General features: G+C 41.1%; 1 protein-coding gene across 5 annotated transcripts in view; it reads left to right on the plus strand.

Annotated features, from left to right (window-relative positions):
- Nucleotides 1-20,634, plus strand: part of WDR33 (WD repeat domain 33) — a 66,840-nt gene that overhangs the window by 34,171 nt on the left and 12,035 nt on the right. For all 5 annotated transcript variants that reach the window (XM_061636405.1, XM_061636406.1, XM_061636407.1 and 2 more), the window contains 7 exons: nt 8,600-8,726; nt 11,143-11,297; nt 12,639-12,717; nt 13,229-13,339; nt 14,908-15,002; nt 19,476-19,562; nt 19,907-20,046. In XM_061636405.1, the coding sequence (XP_061492389.1) occupies nt 8,600-8,726; nt 11,143-11,297; nt 12,639-12,717; nt 13,229-13,339; nt 14,908-15,002; nt 19,476-19,562; nt 19,907-20,046 (794 nt within the window). The remainder of the gene's footprint in view (nt 1-8,599; nt 8,727-11,142; nt 11,298-12,638; nt 12,718-13,228; nt 13,340-14,907; nt 15,003-19,475; nt 19,563-19,906; nt 20,047-20,634) is intronic.

Here is a 20,634-nt window from a genome sequence, read left to right on the forward strand (position 1 = left end):
TGAATTTGTCTAAACGTCTTTTAAAGCCATGCAATTTGCTGGTCATCATTAGCTCCTGTGGGAGTGAATTCCGCAATGTAACTAGGCGCTGCATGAAGAAGTCATCACATACCAGTTTTTATGTTCTGTCGCTAGATACCTCCAGGGGAACAGTATAGGAAGGGTCTTGGATTAGTTCTTCACTAAATACAGTACTTCTAGCACTCTTTTTTGTAAGGACTGTCAAAGAAAGGATATACCCTCTTTTATGGGAAAACAAAGTTGTGTGTCTAAAAATATAGGCTTGTACCCAGAGATTCTGCACAAGCAGAATATACACTTGTGTGTGCAGGATGTGGAGGTCACAGATTTCTCCCATGCCAACTACTCACCCAAATAGCCACTCTAATGGATCCTCAACCCTCTGAAGCTAGTTTTGGGGAGGGGTGATAGGCAACACGTAACATTTCTGTACAAGTGGAAGCTCCTTCTGCTAGCACAGTGGAATCTTAGGATCCAAGCAGCAGTCGGATCCTGTAAGCTACAGCTCAATTAAAGTTTAAATAATGTTTTGGGCATCTTTAATCTGAAAGGTACAAATCTTCACAAGTGTGGGTTTTAGGCTGCTTTCACAAAAACAACTAAGAAAAACATTTTTCCTGTAATGTACTTTTTCATGAATTTGAGAATATGGTTCACTGTTGCCTAACATAAGAAACTACCATGTTTAATTTAAATGTTTGTTCTGTAGAAAAGTTCAGTTGAGCTACTGAATGACTTTTTCCTTTCCTGTAAACAGATGCAGCCTTACATTTACATTGTCCTTTGGCAGTTGCCATCTATATTTCTCTAGAAATGTAGCATCCACTTTTTGCCCAATATTGTGGCTTTTCCCACACTAGAAATGTTAATATGCTATTATTATTATTATTATTATTATTATTATTATTATTAATAATAATAATAATAATAATAATAATAATAATAATAATAATAATAATAATAATAATAATAATAATAATAATAATAATAATAATAATAATAATAATAATAATAATAAAAGAAGAAGAAGATTTATATCCTACCCTTCTTCCCAGTAGGAGTCCAGGGTAGCAAAAAAGTTCAGTATGTATAATTTGATTTTGCCTGATGGGGAATTCAAATTGTATTTGAGTAATTGAGTCTATAGTTCATCAGTGACCCAGACCACAGAGGTGCCATCCATTTAGTGACATTGTTATCTGCGGTATATGCACCCTTTTTTTTTCTTTGTCCCCTGGCCTTCCCAGTCTCTGCTCAAACTGGTTTTACAAGGTTTTTAAAAAGGAAGATGGACTGCAAGGGGGGGGGGGTACTGAACCAAAGGAACGCAGTTAGTGCTTCTGTAGCATTCTATTGGATAGTGCCTGGTATAGCCCTAGTGATGAGTAATATTTTTTCTCTCCAAGTGCTTCTGTGCGGTCATCATTATAATTTCACAGGACAGTTGAGGCAAACTAACTGGTCCTATTCCTTTTTCAGACTGCTGAAGAAGATATAAGATATCCAAAGGTTTGGTGGGGGTGGGGTACCTTGGAATGAATTATATTTTCGTGTTTCAGTTTGTTGGCTTATGATGACTGCAGTATGCTAGTCACTGAGGTGGAACACCTAAACAATAGTCATTCTACTGGGACATGTTCACATACTTAAAAGTATTTTAACATATGGTAACTTTCGATAGCCACCAAAATCAAAACGAATAACTGATAAAAAATTCAATCCATATGAGTGAGAGCAAACTTTTATTTTGAGACTAATATCCTTTCTACTCTGCCTCCCAGCCATCATTGGCTTACAACCATTCAAATCTATCTCAAAGTTACAATGTCTCTTCTAGCTATCAGCAATTGTTGACATAGTCAAGGTTTCAGGCTTCATCCTTCAAGATGGGAGGGGTAGAAAAAACTGCAAGTTGATTTAGAGCTGGCTGATGGTAAAGATAACAGCCCACAGAAGCAATCCTTACATAAATCTGAAGTCCAGTGGGTTTTTTTTAGTAATGTATGCTCAAATTGTAACTTCTCAATGTATTCTGTCTCCATGTTTGGGTTATTCTTCAAGACCAGAGTCAAAAGGGCAGGAGACTGACTTTTTCAGATACTTTCACACACTCTTGAAAAGCCTTCCCTTTCTTGTTTATTTGGAGGAGGCATGAAAGGACACCAAAAAAATCATGGAAGACAGCAAGAATGCTGACTCTGTCACCATGTAGCCAGTCAGGGTTAGTAAAATGATGATGTCATTCTGGATAAACAAAGCCCTCCCATTGCCTTCATTCTCACTCGGGGGGGGGGGGAGAGGACATGTTGCCAAGGAAGGTGCTTGTCACATTGCACTGCAGTGGTTTCATTGCATGCTACCACAGCCAAACAATATAGAAGTGTCACTCTGTTTCCTTGATGGATCAACACATTTCCTCTTCCATTCAGAGTGCAGATAGTCTGAGGCCTTTGTTTGCCCTCAGTGACATCACCATGTAGACATATGTAATCAATTTATGTAGTGTTGTGGCATCATCACATTTACTATGTGGTCCCTGATTGGATGACATTGTATAGTTATTCAGAAAAAGGCCAAGCACAACCAATGTAGCAGTATTAGTTTACATTCCAAACGGGTGCCAAGAAACAAAGGACCAAAAAAGGAGAAATGGGGACTGGAAATCACTTTAGCCCCCCAAGGCACACTTTTATTTCATAATCGTTGGGAGTGAAAATTTTGCACAGCTCTAATTTCTTCTGTAGTTACAACATGTATACACTAGTATAGTCAATAAGAAGTTGGGGTCATTTAGGGTACAAATTACAAACATATTTTAAAATTAGTGGAAGCTTCTCACATAACTGGATAAGATTTGCACCAAAATAGTTTTTTTATAATCTAGGAAGCTTTTAATACTTTTTGTAACATTTCTTCTATTATCCTTTCAGTTTACTGAATAAATTTGATTGAAGAGTTGCAGACTAATATATTAGGACCCAGCCTTTTTGCATAAGCATTAGCTGCTGCTGCTCAAACAGATTTCTACTGTACCAGCTCAAAACAGCATCCCACCACTTGCTGTAAAATGTGCCTTATCAGGCTCCCAAGTCTTCTGTTAGGGCTAAGCTATGCCAGCAGTGGGCAATTGTGGGTGTACCAATAATATATAAAATGAATTGAAAGGACCCAGTGGCAGATCTGTCTTATCTCATTGTGGAAATACATAGTGTCTATAGTGTCAGCTGTCCCACCACAAGGGGCAGGGATATCTGGGTGTTGGAGCAAGGGGACTAAGGTGATTCATCCATTTTTTAAAAATACTAGAAACAGTTGTCCTACCTTGTACTGAATGTATTGTCAGGTGTAGAATTCATTTATTAAATTTTCCATGGCTTGATTCTCAAATACTCCAAATATACATTGCCCTGACAGTATTGTTTTGAGGTACAGGCTTTGTACATTAATCACACCAAACATCTTGCATCAAGCATATGTTCCTAATTATGAAAGGGAAAGAGACGTGAGACCTGCAACAAATTGCTGCAGTGTGGAGTGATCTTGTTTTGGATTCAAGCCAGTCCATTCCATTCTCCCCCCCCCAATCAATCAGCATTCCATAACCCCTAAGCCGTTCCTCATTGGGCTGTTTTGGGCATTCCCCCTTGGGCTTTTTTCCTATGGGGTAGAGCTGTAGCTCAGTGGTAAAGTATCTGATTTACATGCACACGGTTCCAGGTTCAATCCCTGGCATCTCCAGGTAGGGGTGGGAGAAATTACTGCCTGAAACTCTGGAGAGCTGCTGCCAGTCAGCGTAGACAATACTGAACTAGATGGACCAAAGGTCTGATTCAGTATAAGGCAGCTTCCCAGCTTCCTAAATATTTTGTTGTACTTCTGTGAGTCTTCTCTTGTGCATAGTTGGTAGGTAGTACAGTCTTACTTACATAAGTATCATCACTCACAGCTTGAACATCACAAATAGAAGAAACAAGTGGGACCTGCAGCACTCACAATCACCAGAAATAGAAGGAATGAAATAAACATATTTCCATGTTCTATTCCCTTGTTTCATACATTAAATATATGAGCAATAAATGTTCTGCTTCAGGTAACGTGTATCTTTTATCTATGTGAGTAAGTGTGGATTGTATGTTTCCGTAACCACTTTTCCAACACTTTGAGACTCCAGTCCCAAAACTTGGGGGAATTTGTGGCATGTAGAGCTATGTCTGCAAAGGATAAGAAAGGCATCCCAGGAGACTTTCAGCAGCACTTCTACATATGTAAGAACTTGGGGTTTTTTGAGCCATGGCCAGATGAGGCAAGAAAATTCAGTAACTTTTTTGAGAAAATATAATACAGTTCTTGTTTGTTATTTGCAAGAAACTGTTAAGATATTACTTTAGGCACTCCAGGGACAGAAGTGGTCATTTTGTTGGACTGGCAGCTGAAAGACTCTGGCTCAGGTTCTGCACACTTCCCTCTGTCTAAACAGTAAATAGTACTTGAAATGCCACACATTATTGACTATCAACATAGTAAAATATTAATATGTCTCTTACAGACATGTATCTCAACCTCCATTTCCTAAGCCACTTGCATCAAAAGAGGCCATGAGTTATCTGAATCAAAATGTGGAAAGTGTTAACACTGAGGGATTTTTCCCACACACCCAGTATACTTCTACTTTGTCCTAATATTTATTTATTTATTAGTATTGACCTTGATTTTCATTGCTGCAAATTAGACACTTTTAGATTTAGAACAATTCTTACATTTTCCTGTTGTAGTTAAATTCCTTTAATCCAGGCTTTGCCAGCCCTGGTGCCTTGGCTATGCTGGCTGGGGCTGATGGAAGCTGTAGTCCAAAACATCTGGAGGTCACCAGGTTAGCAAAGGCTGCTTGAATCTATGAACTACTACTTAGAATACTCATCACTAGTTTATAAAGGGTTATCCTGAAATTCCATTGGTTACCACTGTTTAATGTTACTGTTTTATCTGCTGTACGAAATGAAGGGATCCATAGCCTGTTTGAGTTTGTGGATTAATTATTATCTGGCTGTGCACCAGGCTTGAGTTTAATTATTGATAAAGAAAAAACCATAAGATAGCACCTTTGCGTTAGATTTGTCTTGGACTTGTAAACTTTTATTGTAAAACTACAAAATATTTCAGATTTAATAAGCATATATCCCATATAAAAATACAAAGATTGAAAGTAATCATAAAATTTATTCATTATTTTATGTCTACAAGATTTCAAAGATTCCAGATTGTATTGAAAGTTAAAAGTATAGTGTCTGCTTTCCCAACATTCTCTAAAGCAGGAATGTTGAACCTGTGCCCCGCCAGATGTTGTTGGAACAACTCCCAATGGCCCCAGGCAACATAGCCAGTCGTCAGGGATTATTGGAGGTGTAGTCCAACAACATCTGGAGGCCCACAGGTTCCTTGTCCCTTCTCTAAATGAGGTTGGGTAGATGTTTATACAGTTTTATAACATCTTTTTGGAGTCATTAGCTTTTCAGGATGTAACAGAATGTATCCTAGGCTGCACCAGTTTTCTCATAACTGCTTGGGTTTGTTTTTTGGTTCACTAGTGGCTTTTATAGTCTGTTCATAATATCAGGAAAATTTACCAGCCTTATTGCTGTGTTAGCAAAGGTGATTTCACTCACGATTTTGGTATCAGAACATTTTATGGGATAAGTGTTGGGATGCTATTCATCAGCCTTTGTTTCACATTTCTTCCTCTACTTTTAACTGGTTCTTTACTCCCTTTAACAAATTAACATTTTACACACATTTCAGCAATTACCATTGATAGCAATTTCCACCAACATTACCCCTTGATTTTGTAAAGACCCCTACTTTGTTTTTTTTTCTAATCAGAGGCCATTTCAATTATTTTTCCTTTTTTTCCTCATGCATTATGCACCTCTGTATAAAGGGAGCATATATGACAAAAAATAGAGAGCTAATAATTTATGACAGGAGGAAGAAATCATACAAGAAGGAATCGACAAGGAAACAAATATTAAGGGTAGTAATAGAAGCCCCATTACAGATCTACAACCTGATCCTGGAATTTCTCATAGGTGTAAGATCTGCAGGGTGTATATAAATCTCCCCTTCCTGAAAGGACTGCCCCATGCATTCAGTGGAGGCAGCAGATCTATATGTGCATTTCCATATTATCTGCTGAGTTCATTGAAATGAGTGGGCGAGCCAGTGCATGCAAGAATTTCAATGGAGCTTGGTATCAGGGTGCCAGTGTAATATTCCTGTATTTATGTTTTCACTTTTTTCTAGAAGTTACTTCAAAGCAGCTTGAAATTAAAACTTTATAACAAATTCAATTAATAAAATCTCAATAAATTTTTATAAAAATGAAAAGCCTTTAGTAGGTATTACATTTTCTAAAAAGAATCTAGATCCTTTGACACCATATGTGTCTGTCCAATGAGTAAATATGGTGTTATTTGAACTTGATAGTCATTGTGCATCAGAGGCTAGTCTTTTGATGTGTATTTCTCAACTGTATGATAGATTCAAGCTGCTGTTGATGGAGATTATGGATCCAGAGTTACATTAAGCATACCCAAGGCTTCCACAGTGGATTTTCTGACTGCTTTTGTTTAAGCAGCAGGCTCCATGTCATATCACAAGCAGCTTTAGAAAATCCCATCGGTTTAAAAAATGATTTGCTTTGTGGCATTGGGGGGGGCTGCTGTTTGAGAAACTCGGGGGCAAAGCATCTTGGACCTGTGGTATGATCTATAATATAAAGGATTTGATATGGAATTTTTTCATTCATGTCCATATTAGGTGGGTAAAGTGATCCCAACCTATGAATATTTTCTAAGCAGAACTTTAATATCTCTGAACAATTGTTGTGATTCTACTTGTAATATTTAACTAATATTCTTCAAGAATCTTAGTCAGAACAGCCACTATCTGATGCTTCAAGGCTGTAGATTTGATCTGGTGATCATACAAACAGCTGTAGTGCATACGGGTATGGATCCAGTGGGGGGCGGGGTTGCTGTACTTTCAGACTCTCACTATAAAACTTGGTCTGAGAGTGGAGGCAAGGCCCAGTCTGCAAGCAGGGGTTGCGATGCTATGCCTGCAGAGTGCTGCTTGTGATTCATGCAGATAAGACCTTTTGAGATTTGCACTTGTGTAAGCTGCTATAGGCCATCAAACTGATGCAACATCTGCACAATGTGAATTGAATCCTCTCCCCAGTCCCCCTGCCTGACTTGCCCTCGGCTTACCACTCCTTGTTTTGAACCCAGGTTTGGATTACATGCCAAGGCAGATTCTTGTTTGTGACATAGGAACTTTTGAGCAGTGTGCACCAGCGCACTCCTTGTTTACATTAAACCATGGAGATTTTTTAAAACTACAAATTAATGGGATGCGGGGACTGGGCCACAGTTTGGAAACAAGCTACCAAAAACAATAAAGATCAACTTTCTATTTTTATAGCTGATCCAGTGATCTAACCTTTGATATTGCTTGAAAGTTCAGCTAAATAATGTTACAGATGAAGAAATACTTACAATTTGATGATGAAGTTTATAGGGTATGGGTTTGTGTGTCTTTGTGTAGTGGGGAGGCTAGAACTAACACTTGTAAAATTATTAGTATTTTTGCTTGGAGTTCATTCAGCTTCAGCAAATATATGGATTATTTTGTGTGTACTGTGATAACTGTCCAAAAAAGGGACAAAATAATATAACAAGAAGTTATTCATTCACCCAACTGTAGGTTATCAACAGTATCAACACACGTCTTGAGTCATAACACAATATTGTAAAATACTTGGTTTTAAAATAAATTCTTAAAAGCTCTAATTTGTGAGTTGTTATGAGTCATGCAACTTACTGAAGTCATTTATTGTCTATTACCTTTGTCTGTTTTGGGGATGGGGAACCTGTGGCCCTCCAGATGTAATTAGATTATTGTTCCCAATTATCCTGGCCACTGGCCATGCTGGTTGAGACTGATGGGAGTTGGAGCCCAACAGCGTTTAGAGCACCATAGGTTCACCATTCCTGATTTATATTCATTATCATAATCTAGATATGAATAAATGCTTGTTAATGTAGCATCCTTATTGGAATCTAGACATGACTAAATTCATACTAATACAGCTTCCTGCTCCAAACTAATTTTTGAGTATACATTGAAATGTGATGACATCTTGAATATACCATGGCAAGACATTTTAAGAATAAACAAAGGATTATATTCAACTAAGTCCTACCCAGAGTAGACACATTGAACTTAATAAACCTAAATTGGTTGTGTCAGTTAACTTCACAGGGTCTACTCTGAGTAGGACTAGCATTGAATACTACCCTCAGAAAGATTTTTGTTCATGTGGGGACCCCCAACTTTCTTCACATTCCTGAAGAAAAACAACTCACCTTTAAGGCATACATGTTTAAGGCCAATCAAGATGTATTCTGCAGAGCTCACCCAAAGTATTATACCATTTGATAGTTTGGGTAGATGGTTTCATTATCATTTAATCTTGTTGTGTGAGGTGTCTTCAACAACAGTACTTTTATACTTTCAACAGGCCATGGTGCAGATGTCAAGTGTGTTGACTGGCATCCAACAAAAGGTTTGGTGGTTTCTGGAAGTAAAGATAGTCAACAGCCAATCAAGTTCTGGGATCCAAAGACTGGCCAGAGCCTTGCTACACTGTAAGTGCAACAGGAATTGGTGTCTAGCTTCTTGTTGCCAAATAATTTTGTTTTCATCCTCTGTAGAGTTGTCTAATACTGATTTAGAATATTATTGATGATTGCATTTGGAATTCTGTGTGAAACTGCTGCTTCATCTCAAAAATGATATTGCATAGCTGTAAAAAGTGCAGAAAACAGCAATCAAAATGATCAGGAGATTAAAACACTTTCCCTACGAGAAAAAGCCAAAACTTTCAGATCTGTTTTGGTGGTGGTGTTTTTAAATGATGGGATCAGAGGACATGGTGTGGAGAAAATGGATGGAGAGGATTTCTTCACTCTCTCTCATAATTCTAAGATTCTGTGTCACATTCTTGTGGGCTTCCCAGAAGCACCTAGCTGGACACAGCAGAGCACTTATAATATTATCTTATCTATTCTTCCCTCTTGTTAACAAGTCTTTACTCATTCAGGTGATCTGTTGCAGAATAAAGTAAGAGATAAGTTTAAGCCTTGTGAAATCTTTTCTTTATTGAGACAGAAATGTGTTATCTAGGTTAGGGTGGTTGTAAGACTTGCTGGATTTCCAGTATGCAGATAAATAGACATATTTTTAAAAGAAGCACCATGTTTTAATCTTTGCTAATTTATCATCATGTTCATCACTCTGTTGAACTATCCCAAGTTTTAAAAAAAAATGGTGTTTAATGTGAAAACTGTTTTAAAAAGGAAACTCAATTAAAAATAGAATAGACATGCTTGAGACGCAAACAACTTTTTTTAAAAAATAGGGTGGTCTGTATGGGAAGTTAAGAATTAGAAAACGCTTTACAGTGTTAGGGTCTGCAGGTAGATACCAGAGAGCCAGCATCATGCAGTGATTGAGAGTTAGACTAGACTGAGAAAAGCCAGGTCCAAAATCCCTACTCTCAGCCATTAAGTTTGCTAAGGGTACAATCCAACTTTTCCACTGGGCTGGGGGGAGTTGGATGCTGCACCCCCTGCCCCCCTGGCTATGCTGGCAGGCTCCCGGCTGTGCCAGCAGCTACCCTCTACCATGGCTGAGCTGTGGCACTGCCAGGAGTCAGCCAGGGATGGCCAGCCCAATGGATGGAGGGCTGGTGGAAGCCCTGAAAATGGGGCATGGTGGGGGCAAAGCCCCGAGGGGTGGTTGCACAAGATCCTCCTCGTGTTCAGAGCCCTCCCCTGGATTCTGTTCTTCAGGGAAACTCCACCAACCCAAAGGCCGGCGCAGTAAAAACATTGCCATGGAGGCCTACAGGCAGTGCTTACTCCCCAGGAGGTCTGTTTGTGGGAGCTGGTGCTTACCAGCTGGCTAGTGCACACGGCTCCCAACAGAGCTGGCATTCAGCCCAGTCAGTGGCTCCTAAGCGAGAGGAGAATCCCTCAGGGTTTTCTGCCAGCTCTCTCGCATTTGGATTGCTGTGTAGGTGATCTTGGGAAGTCACTAGCTCTCAGGCTAACCCACCTCACTAGTACTGTGCTTAACCTACCTCACATGGTTATTGTGAAGATAAAATGAGAGGAAAGAATCATATACACTACATTGAGCTCCTTGTAGGAAAGGAGGAATATAAACTAAATAATTCAAATGCTGGATACCCTTCTTGATTGTAGTGTAATAAAAATAAATACTACTAGGGCAATTGTTGTTATTTCAATTTATTGCCCAGCCTTCACTAGGTTACTACAGCTTAAAACATAATATTCCAAAAAGTTTAAAATACATTACAGTCACAAGAATAGGGTGGATTCTGAAAATATGTATCTCGGGTGTCAAAGCCCAGGGTAAAGAGGTGCATCTTCAGCATATCATGGAAACAGCATAATGAAAATGCCAGATTCACCTCTGTGGAGAGGGAATTACATCTTTATTTCCATCTTTCCCTTTTCTTTCTAGTGCAGATTGAAATTTCATCAGAATTAGGGCCAAACTAGATATTAGAGGTCCACGACTAGAACTTCAGTTTCTTTAAAACTTAGCAACAGACAGAGGGTGAGCTGGATTAAATTGGGGCTGAGGCACTGCAGAAGGAGGATTAATTTTATGATGTAAATCCCCTTCCCAGCTGCTATTTGTCCTATTGGGAAAAACATACAAGTATATGTATACTCTCCCTAATGAAGCAAATAGCAGCTGGGTTGTGATTTGCATTGGAAATACTGTATGGGGGAGGGAGGGTTAACCTCTTGTCCCCCAATATAAAAACCCTCTGCCATGCCAGGGGTTGAGTCTAATCACAGATCTCCAACCTCCTCATGCCTAATACATAATCTTCAGGTGTTTCTGTAAGACATTTTCTAATAAAATATTATACTCTTTTCTGCCTGAGCTGTTCTGAAGACAGTGTTTTGCTTTAATTGTTCATATCTGAAATTCTGTACAGTTTACTCTTTTTATGATATCTTCCAGTCACGCTCATAAAAACACTGTGATGGAAGTCAAATTGAACCTGAATGGCAACTGGCTGCTTACAGCATCTCGCGATCATCTCTGCAAACTCTTTGATATTCGAAATCTGAAAGAAGAGCTTCAGGTCTTCAGGGGTCATAAGAAGGAAGCCACAGGTTAAAAATTACTTCTGTGTTAGCTGTTTCTGAGCTTGGTAGTTGGATATTCAAAACCCTTGAAAGTCATGATTTTAAGTCAACCCTGATGTCATTCCAGTTTCTATGATCTGTAGTATATATGAAATATAACTAAAGGTGCAATCCAACTCACATTTACATTGGGCTGAGGAGAAATGGATGTGGTGGATCTCCAGCTGAGCTGGCTGGATCCCAGCTCAGCTGGGTTATGCCAATGTAAATCCCTCAGCTAGACCAGCCAGGGCTCAGCCAGCTCAGCTGAGACCAGCGTAACTTAAGTTGGCATAAGTCCCAGAAAAGGAGGGTTCCAGGGACGTGTCAGGGGAGGGGCTGAGGTGAGGAGATTTAGGCCACATCCAACTTGTGTTTGGAGTACTCCTGCAGGTCCAATTCAGGCAAAAGTTACTCCAGGAAAATGGTCGGTCTGAGAAAATAAATACAATCAAAGTCAATGGTGTGGGCTCACTCCCCAGCAGGGGTATTTGGAAGAACAGGCTTTTACTTTCTGGTCCCTGTGTGCAGCTCCCAGCTGAGCCGGTGTTTGAGGCTCCTGAACAGCAATTGGATGCGGCGGAACTTTACGCCAGGTTCTCTTGCATTGGCTTTCCCTGAGTTGGATTGCTCTGTAATACTGCTGCCCAAATCAAGCATTCACAAATCTTCTACACCTTTTTTTAAAAAAGAATCCATTTAAAAGCCTATCTCTCCCCCTCTCTACTGCCTTTCCCTTCTCCTTAATCTGACTGCTACCTCTGAAGTGCTGATCTTACTATCCTCCTTGATATTTTTTCTCTGAGTTCTGAAATATTATCCTTTTTGAGTTCTCTTGCCTTTCCAGCAGCTCCTTTTGTCACTGTTGACAATGTCTCCTCCTTCCATATTACCCCTCTTCCTATTCATTGACTCTCTGCCATGCTCTGTATGAACAAGTTTGTATATTTAAAACTCATTTCCCCTAACCATATCTCTGCTGTTGTATCCCTATCCCTGCTGTTTCACTATTCTATGTGTCCATCTGTCTGCTCCCTCTGTTGTCTTCTCTGAGACCCACCAATGATCCCTTCTGGCAAGCTGATGCTAAAATAGCCTTTTCCTCTACATTCTTTAAACTAGTTCCTCTCCTCCAAGTCCTCCCATGAGAACTCCAAAGTCTACTGTCAGACTCCTTTCCTGCCCCTCCATTGATGCTTATTATCTGCTGCTCATCACTGACCTCTCTTCCTTCCACCCCCATCTAGTCAGATGCTCTGTCACTTCTGTCTAGTACACTGTTGGCAAAATACAAATATATAGTAGTAATTGTTAATTTCTACCTTGCAGCTGTGGCCTGGCATCCTGTTCATGAAGGGTTTTTTGCCAGTGGAGGGTCCGATGGCTCTTTACTGTTCTGGCATGTTGGGTAGGTACATCTGATGAGGAACTACAGTTGAGGAGTCAGCATATTTTAATATCACCTTTTGACACTGTAGATTTTTCTTTGTGATAATTTTTGAGTATCTCAGTCCTGAGCTGAAAGGTTTTGCTTCCCCTATAGCTCTAGAAGAAATCTAAGTAAAATATTGATTAATCTAATTCTTGTGGAGCTAGGTATTAAATAGATTAGTTTTCTATCATAAATATTTCTATTTTGAGCATGCAGTGACACACATAGAATGTGGATTTGGCTCCTGATTAAAAGAGCAGTCAGAATAAGTTTGTTTGTATTTTTTTTTGTTATTTGTTTAAAAAACCCACTGTTTTCACATAAATAACAGGGCCAGAACAAACGCAGGTAAACACTAGAGAAAATAGCTAGTATTGAGCAACAGTGTTTAAAAAAACCCTTGAGCAGCTGAATAGCAAATGGGCCTTGGTGCTTGATCCACAGTCTCTTGTTCATCCATTTAAACACTGTCTTTTGCATTTTTCAGAGTGGAAAAGGAAGTAGGAGGTATGGAAATGGCCCATGAAGGAATGATCTGGAGTTTGGCTTGGCATCCTCTAGGGCACATTCTGTGCTCAGGATCAAATGATCACACTAGGTATTTTTATTTAATTTAATATTTTGTGATTGGTTGACCTCAACAGCATTTTGTTTTTAATTGGCAATCCTGTCTCTGTTCTGCTTATATTTGTTGGTCCTCACTATGCATGCATGTGCGCACACACAAACATACTCTTCAGGAAGGTTCAAAAGCAAAAGTAAAACAAATACAGTTTTCTTACACAATGGAAGAACAAAATGCTAGACCAGTTTCGGGCACTAGCACTAATTAGTAATAAATAAAGAAATAAATAAACAGCTCTTAATGCAGGACACTCCATTTATACATTCATATTTATGCAATCAGCTACTATTCTTGGTAGTTTATCTGTCATCTTGATGAAGAAGAGTATGTTGTGAATCAAAATTAAATGAAAGGATGCTACTCAGATGGCACATCTAACATGTCGGGCATATAATACAGCTAATCCTTCAGCAGGCTGGAAGACTTAACTGGTGAAAGGAAGTAAATATGATACAATAAATACAGAAAAGCTGCAGGTGGTGATTTATCAACTATTTTGAAAGTTTAAAGACAAGCAATGCCTTTGTCATTTATTGTATCATACCCACTGATGCTTTGAATCCCTTTTCATCTTGACGAGAATGGCTACAGAATGCAATTGCTTAAACTGTATTGAACAGTTAAGCAAACTTGGGACAGCATCCAACAATGTAGTTTTGTTAACGCAAGAATTTCCATTGGCACAATGGAACTTCCCCTCTTTCTCCTCTCCCTATGCACCTCCCTACACCCTCCTCAGATCTCCTCCAGAGTGTTAGGAGAACCCTAGAACATATTTAGGGAGCACACAGGGAGAGGATAGGAGGGGAAAGTTCCACTGCAATGCAATAAGTCCTTGCGCTAACAGGACTACTTCACTGGATATCCCTCCAGATGTAACATCTCCGTGAACTATTTTATTTATTTTACCATGTGCATTGCAGAACCTAATGAAGGGATCACTTTAAGTCTGCTTTGTTTATTATAGTTTTATTCTGTATTGTTTTTATCTGTGGTAGTTGCTCTGATAGTACTCATACTTAAGGAAGGAAGTATAAATAGTTTAACAAATAAATTGTCGAGATATCCTAATAACTGAACTCTATACAACCCTGAAGATGGCCAGAGTGGCATTCAAGAAGATACGAAGCGCATCTATTAGTTCTCTACTAGTTTCCACCATTTTAAGATGTAAAATTATATATCACATAAATTGTCTAGTTCTGGTTGATTATAACTTGCCAATGTGGCCCTAGATGCAGAACAAATTTCCCTTTTCTGCGGTAAAAACAACTCTACTGCTTATTTAGGTCACTTGGAACCATATGCACAACAAGGAGTGGGTACTATACCTCTACTCTCTACTAAAGGCAGATGGTGAGTGACCACCCAATTTAGTAACCATCATAGCTTGAAGTGGCCCAGTAGAAAACAAGGAGAGAGGCTAATAAATGTGGTTTAAAAAAAATATCTTCAGAGTTAGAAGGCATGACTAGCTCTGAGAATGAAGGCATAGCCTATAAATCAACACAGGATACTATCTCTTAGTTTTATTTTGACAGCAAATTCTGGACCCGGAATCGTCCTGGAGATAAAATGCGAGATCGTTATAATCTGAACTTGCTTCCAGGAATGTCAGAGGATGGGGTAGAATATGGTATACTTATTTATTACATTTATATCTCACCTTTATACATCCCCCCCAATCACTATTATCCTCTAAACAGTCTTGTGAGATAGGTTAGGCTGAGAGATGGTGACTGGCCCAAGATTATCTGGTGAGTTTCATGGATGAGTGGGGATTTGAACCTGTGTCTCCCCAATCCTAGCCCAGCACTCTAACCACTATACCACACTGGCTTTCATGGCCATTTGTATGAGAATTTTATTTATTATTTTATTTTTATTTTATTAAATTTATATACCGCACCCATAGCCGAAGCTCCCTGGGCAGTTCACAACAGTCGATATCAAAATACAATAAAACACATATTTAAAACAATTTAAATGACATTAAAATGAGTTTTTAAATTTTTTAAATTTAAAACGTTACTAAAATGCTTGGGAGAAGAGGAAGGTTTTAACCTGGCGCCAAAAAGATAGCAATGTTGGCGCCAGGCGTACCTCATCAGGAAGACTATTCCATAATTCGGGGGCCACCACTGAGAAGGCCCTTTTTCTTGTTGCCACCCTCCGAGCTTCCCTTTGGGTAGGCACCTGGAGGAGGGTCTTCGATGTTGAGCGTAGTGTACGGGTAGGTTCATATCGGGAGACGCGTTCCATCAGGTATTGTGGTCCCGCGCCGTGTAAGGCTTTATAGGTTAAAACCAGCACCTTGAACCGGGCCCGGAAACATATAGGCAGCCAATGCAAGCGGGCCAGAATCGGTGTTATATGTTCGGACCGTCTGGTGCCCGTTATCAATCTGGCCGCTGCATTTTGCACAAGCTGCAGTTTCCGAACCGTCTTCAAAGGCAGCCTCATATAGAGCGCATTGCAGTAATCTAGTTTAGAGGTTACCAGAGCATGGACAACTGAAGCGAGGTCATCCCTATCCAGATAGGGGCGTAGCTGGGCCACCAGACGAAGTTGGTAAAAGGCCACCGAGGCTACCTGCGCCTCAAGTGACAGGGATGGTTCTAAAAGAACTCCCAAACTACAAACCTGCTCCTTCAGGGGGAGTGTGACCCCATCCAGAACAGGTTGGGCATCCACCATCCAGTCAGGAGAACCACCCACTAACAGCATCTCAGTCTTGTCTGGATTGAGCCTCAGTTTATTAGCTCTCATCCAGTCCATTGTCGCAGCCAGGCATCGGTTCAGCACATTGACAGCCTCACCTGAAAAAGATGAAAAGGAGAAGTAGAGCTGCGTGTCATCAGCATACTGATGGCAACGCACTCCAAAACTCCTGATGACCGCACCCAGAGGCTTCATATAGATGTTAAAAAGCATGGGGGACAGAACTGACCCCTGCGGAACTCCATACTGGAGGGCCCAGGGTGCCGAGCAGTGTTCCCCAAGTGCTACCTTCTGGAGACGGCCCGCCAAGTAGGAGCGGAACCACTGCCAAGCAGTACCGCCAACTCCCAAATCAGCGAGTCTCCCCAGAAGGATACCATGGTCGCTGGTATCAAAAGCCGCTGAGAGATCAAGGAGAATCAACAGAGTCACACTCCCCCTGTCTTTCTCCCGACAAAGGTCATCATACAGGGCGACCAAGGCTGTCTCCGTGCCAAAACCAGGCCTGAAACCCGACTGAAATGGACCTAGATAATCGGTTTCATCCAAGAGTGTCTGGAGTTGGCCGGCAACCACTGGTTCCGGGACCTTGCCCAGGAATGGGACATTTGCTGCCGGCCTATAGTTATTAAGATTTTCTGGGTCCAGGGACGATTTCTTCAGAAGTGGTCTTACTACCGCCTCTTTCAGGCAACCAGGGACCACTCCCTCTCGCAATGAGGCATTAATCACTTTCCTGGCCCAGCCGGCAGTTCTAGCCCTGCTAGCTTTTATTAGCCAAGAGGGGCAAGGATCCAACCTAGAAGTGGTGGCACGCACCAGTCCAAGCACCTTGTCAACGTCCTCAAGCTGTACCAACTGAAACTCATCCAAAAAATCAGGACAAGGCCGTGCTCTGGACACCTCATTCGATTCAACTGCTACAACATTGGAGTCCAAGTCCTGGCGGATGCAAAAGATTTTATCCTGGAAGTGCCTAGCAAATTCATTACAGCGGGCCTCAGATGATTCAACCGTGTCCCTAGGGCCAGAAAGCAATAGCCCTCAGAAAATTTTAAAAAGCTCCGCTGGACGGCAGATGGATGATTTAATAGTGGCAGCAAAATATTGCTTTTTTGCTGCCCTCACCGCCCCTAAATACAACTTAGTGTAGGCACTTACCAGTGCATGATTGCATCCATCAGGAGTTCGCCTCCATCTGCACTCCAGCCGTCTCCTATACTGTTTCTTCACTCTCAGCTCCAAAGTATACCATGGAGCTGTATGAGCTCTACACAGGAGAGGACGCGCAGGAGCGATCATGTCAACTGCCCGGGTCATTTCTGCATTCCACAGTTCGACCAGGGTTTCTACAGGAGCGCCAGCCCTATCAACCGGAAAGCTCCCCAGAGCCCTTTGAAAATCATCAGAAGTCATTAGTCTCTGGGGGCGGACCATCTTAACAGATCCCCCACCCTTGCAGAGGGGAAAAGCCGCTGTAAGTCTACACCTCAGCAAGCGATGATCTGTCCATGACAAAGGGTCTGATGTAAGACTCCCTACCTTCAGATCATCATCTCCATGTCCAGTTGCGAAAACCAAATCCAGAGTATGGCCTGCTACATGCGTTGGGCCAGTAGCATATTGGGACAGCCCCATGGTTGTCATGGAAACCATGAAGTCCTGAGCCGCTCCAGATAAGGCGGCCTCTGCATGAATGTTGACATCCCCCAGCACCAACAGTCTGGGGGACCTCAACATTACATCCGAGACCACCTCTGTCAGCTCAGTTAGGGAGTCCGTTGGGCAGCGGGGTGGGTGGTACACCAACATAATCCCTAATCTGTCCCACTGACCCAACACAAGGTGCAAACACTCCAGACCAGTAGTCATATGGACAGGGTGCTTGGAGAGGGAGATGGAACTCCTATAGACCACAGCAACCCCCCCTCCCCGACCCTCAGATCTACCCTGATGCTGAACCAAGTACCCCGGTGGGCACAGCTGGGAGAGGGCAACTCCTCCCTGCTTACCCACCCAGGTCTCAGTTATACATGCCAGATCGGCTGCCTCATCCACAATTAAGTCATGGATGAGGGAGATCTTATTATGTACCGATCTGGCATTTAAAAGCAGCATCTGGAGATCTGATGGCTGGCTGATAGGACAACCAACAAACCTGTGGGTGTGGGGAAGACTGGAACGAGGCACAGCCATTAACTGTCTGGGCCGAGTTCCCCTCATCTGACAAGTCTTCCGCACAACGCCATATCTCCCTCTACCCGTCACTACACCGATTGGGCCCCCCTCAAATCTTCCCACTTGGCTCTGAATCCTCTCTCCCAGGCACATAATGCAAACCCGCACTTACATGCACAACACACACACACACTCACTCACACCGCACACCCCCACCCTTCCACACAAAGCGAGAGCTGCAAATAAGTGCTAAACAGCAACAGTAGCAGCTCTCCCTCCAAAAAGTTGGGCAGCGATGATAACAGGCAGAGGAGCAGTAATGACAAACTAGATTGACAGCAGTGCTTAAAATTCTCTCTAAGCCAGCCTTTCCCAACCAGTGTGCCTCCAGATGTTGTTGGACCACAACTCCCATCAGCCTCATCAAGCATTGCCAATGGTCAGGAAAGATGGGAGTTGTGGTCCAACAACATCTGGAGGCACACTGGTTGGGAAAGGCTGCTCTAAGCTCTTGTATCTCAAAAACATTGTTTTGCTATTCCATTTCTTTCAATTGTAGTGAAACACAATGTAGGAACCATGGTTGTATTTCTTTAATTCAGACCAGCAGTTGCAGTCATCATTCCAAATGTTTGTTCTCTTCACAGTCCAGTCTTTATATCACCAGGAAGTTTGATGAAATGCTGCCTGTTATAGGCTTTAAATTAGGGGTGAAGAACCTCAGGGCTAGCAGCCCAATATGCCCCCCCAAGCATATTTCGTCCTCAAGACCCTCCTTACACCACACCCCTCCCCAGCCACACCATGATTCCCCAGGCCACATTCCTCACCTTGCACCCTCCTTGAGTACTTTTGCTTTGCTGGAATCTGTCCTTGAACTCTGATAATGCCTTTTGCTCATCTAGATTGAGAATAAAGGGGTGGTGGAAATTATCTTACTATACAAAAATAAAAAATTACATTTGTTGCTTCACCCACTTTTGCCTTTGGCACCACCCACCACTAACATGTGACCGCAGAAGGAATGTGACCCTCAGGCTGAAAATTTTCCTCATCCTGATTTAAATCCTTGCAGCTTAGTCAGGGGGCGAAAGTGACAAAGTTGATATTAATGATGTGGGAAATTAAGTAATAGTATTAAAACATCACCAACTTGGATATAAGAAATATAGAATATTTTGTTGATATCAAGTTTATTTTCCCTTTCTAGATGACCTAGAACCCAATAGTCTTGCAGTGATTCCAGGGATGGGAATACCTGAGCAACTGAAACTAGCCATGGAACAAGAGCAGATGGGTAAGAGAGAAAGTATGGCTGCAATATTATCGATACTTTGCTAGGAGTAAACTCCTTGATCACAGTAGGACTTCCTAGTGATTGATGGTAAGATAAATACTGGTTGAGAGTAAGAGAAACACAAGTAGGATTGTGTCGCCTATCTGCAAATTTGCATGTATCATAAATAAATGGGTTGGACCCTGTTCTGTTTTGTTTTGGTATCTTGTTTTTTTAAAAAATGGAAAATTAGCTGAAGCATTCTGCATTTTTTTTCTCCTGAATTTCCTGATGGTTTTATTTTCGAAGTCATAATTGATTTATCATACTTTATGGAAATAACTATTCTATTGTTGTTGTTGAAGGGAAAGATGAGACAAGTGACATTGAGATGACTATCCCAGGATTGGACTGGGGAATGGAGGAGGTGATGCAAAAGGACCAAAAGAAAGTACCACAAAAAAAAGTTCCTTATGCAAAACCAATCCCAGCCCAATTTCAGCAGGTTAGTAACTAAATGTGGTGCTGTAAATTCTGTCAAGTATAAACATTTGACTAAGTTGATTTCAGTACTTGACACATCTGTATGTAATAATCATTCCACAGATGAGGAATGCCAGATCAGTCCTCACTGATAAATTCTTAAGAGGAGCAAATAGATTGCTGAATTCATCAGTTGTGCCTAAAATATAGTATGGTTGTCCTAGTTGAGTTTCATCTGGTCTCCAGCTGCAATGCACTTATGTGGATGACTTAATCTAATAGATTTCAGACTTTATATTCTCCAGGAACTCTTTCCAGGTTAATTTGTCTGCCCCCAAATTGCAACATGTTGCAGAGAATTCTAGGGCACGTTCTTACTGAGTACAAAGTACCAGGTAGGCTTACTGAGCCTAGCTATCACTGAATGGATGCCCTATGGTAAACTGGCTGTCCTAGAAAAATTGTATTTGGCTCCTCGTGGTCTAAATTTTCATCAGGCCATTGCAAAAGTTTTATCTACAGTTTCACTCATCTGAGAAAAAATATATTTAAATTGTAAGACAGAACCCATGCTTCATTGCTAACATCTGGAGTTTGTCTGCAACATATA

The sequence above is a fragment of the Rhineura floridana genome, chromosome 7 (genome assembly GCF_030035675.1).
Source record: "Rhineura floridana isolate rRhiFlo1 chromosome 7, rRhiFlo1.hap2, whole genome shotgun sequence".
In the NCBI taxonomy this organism is placed as follows: Eukaryota; Metazoa; Chordata; class Lepidosauria; order Squamata; family Rhineuridae; genus Rhineura; species Rhineura floridana.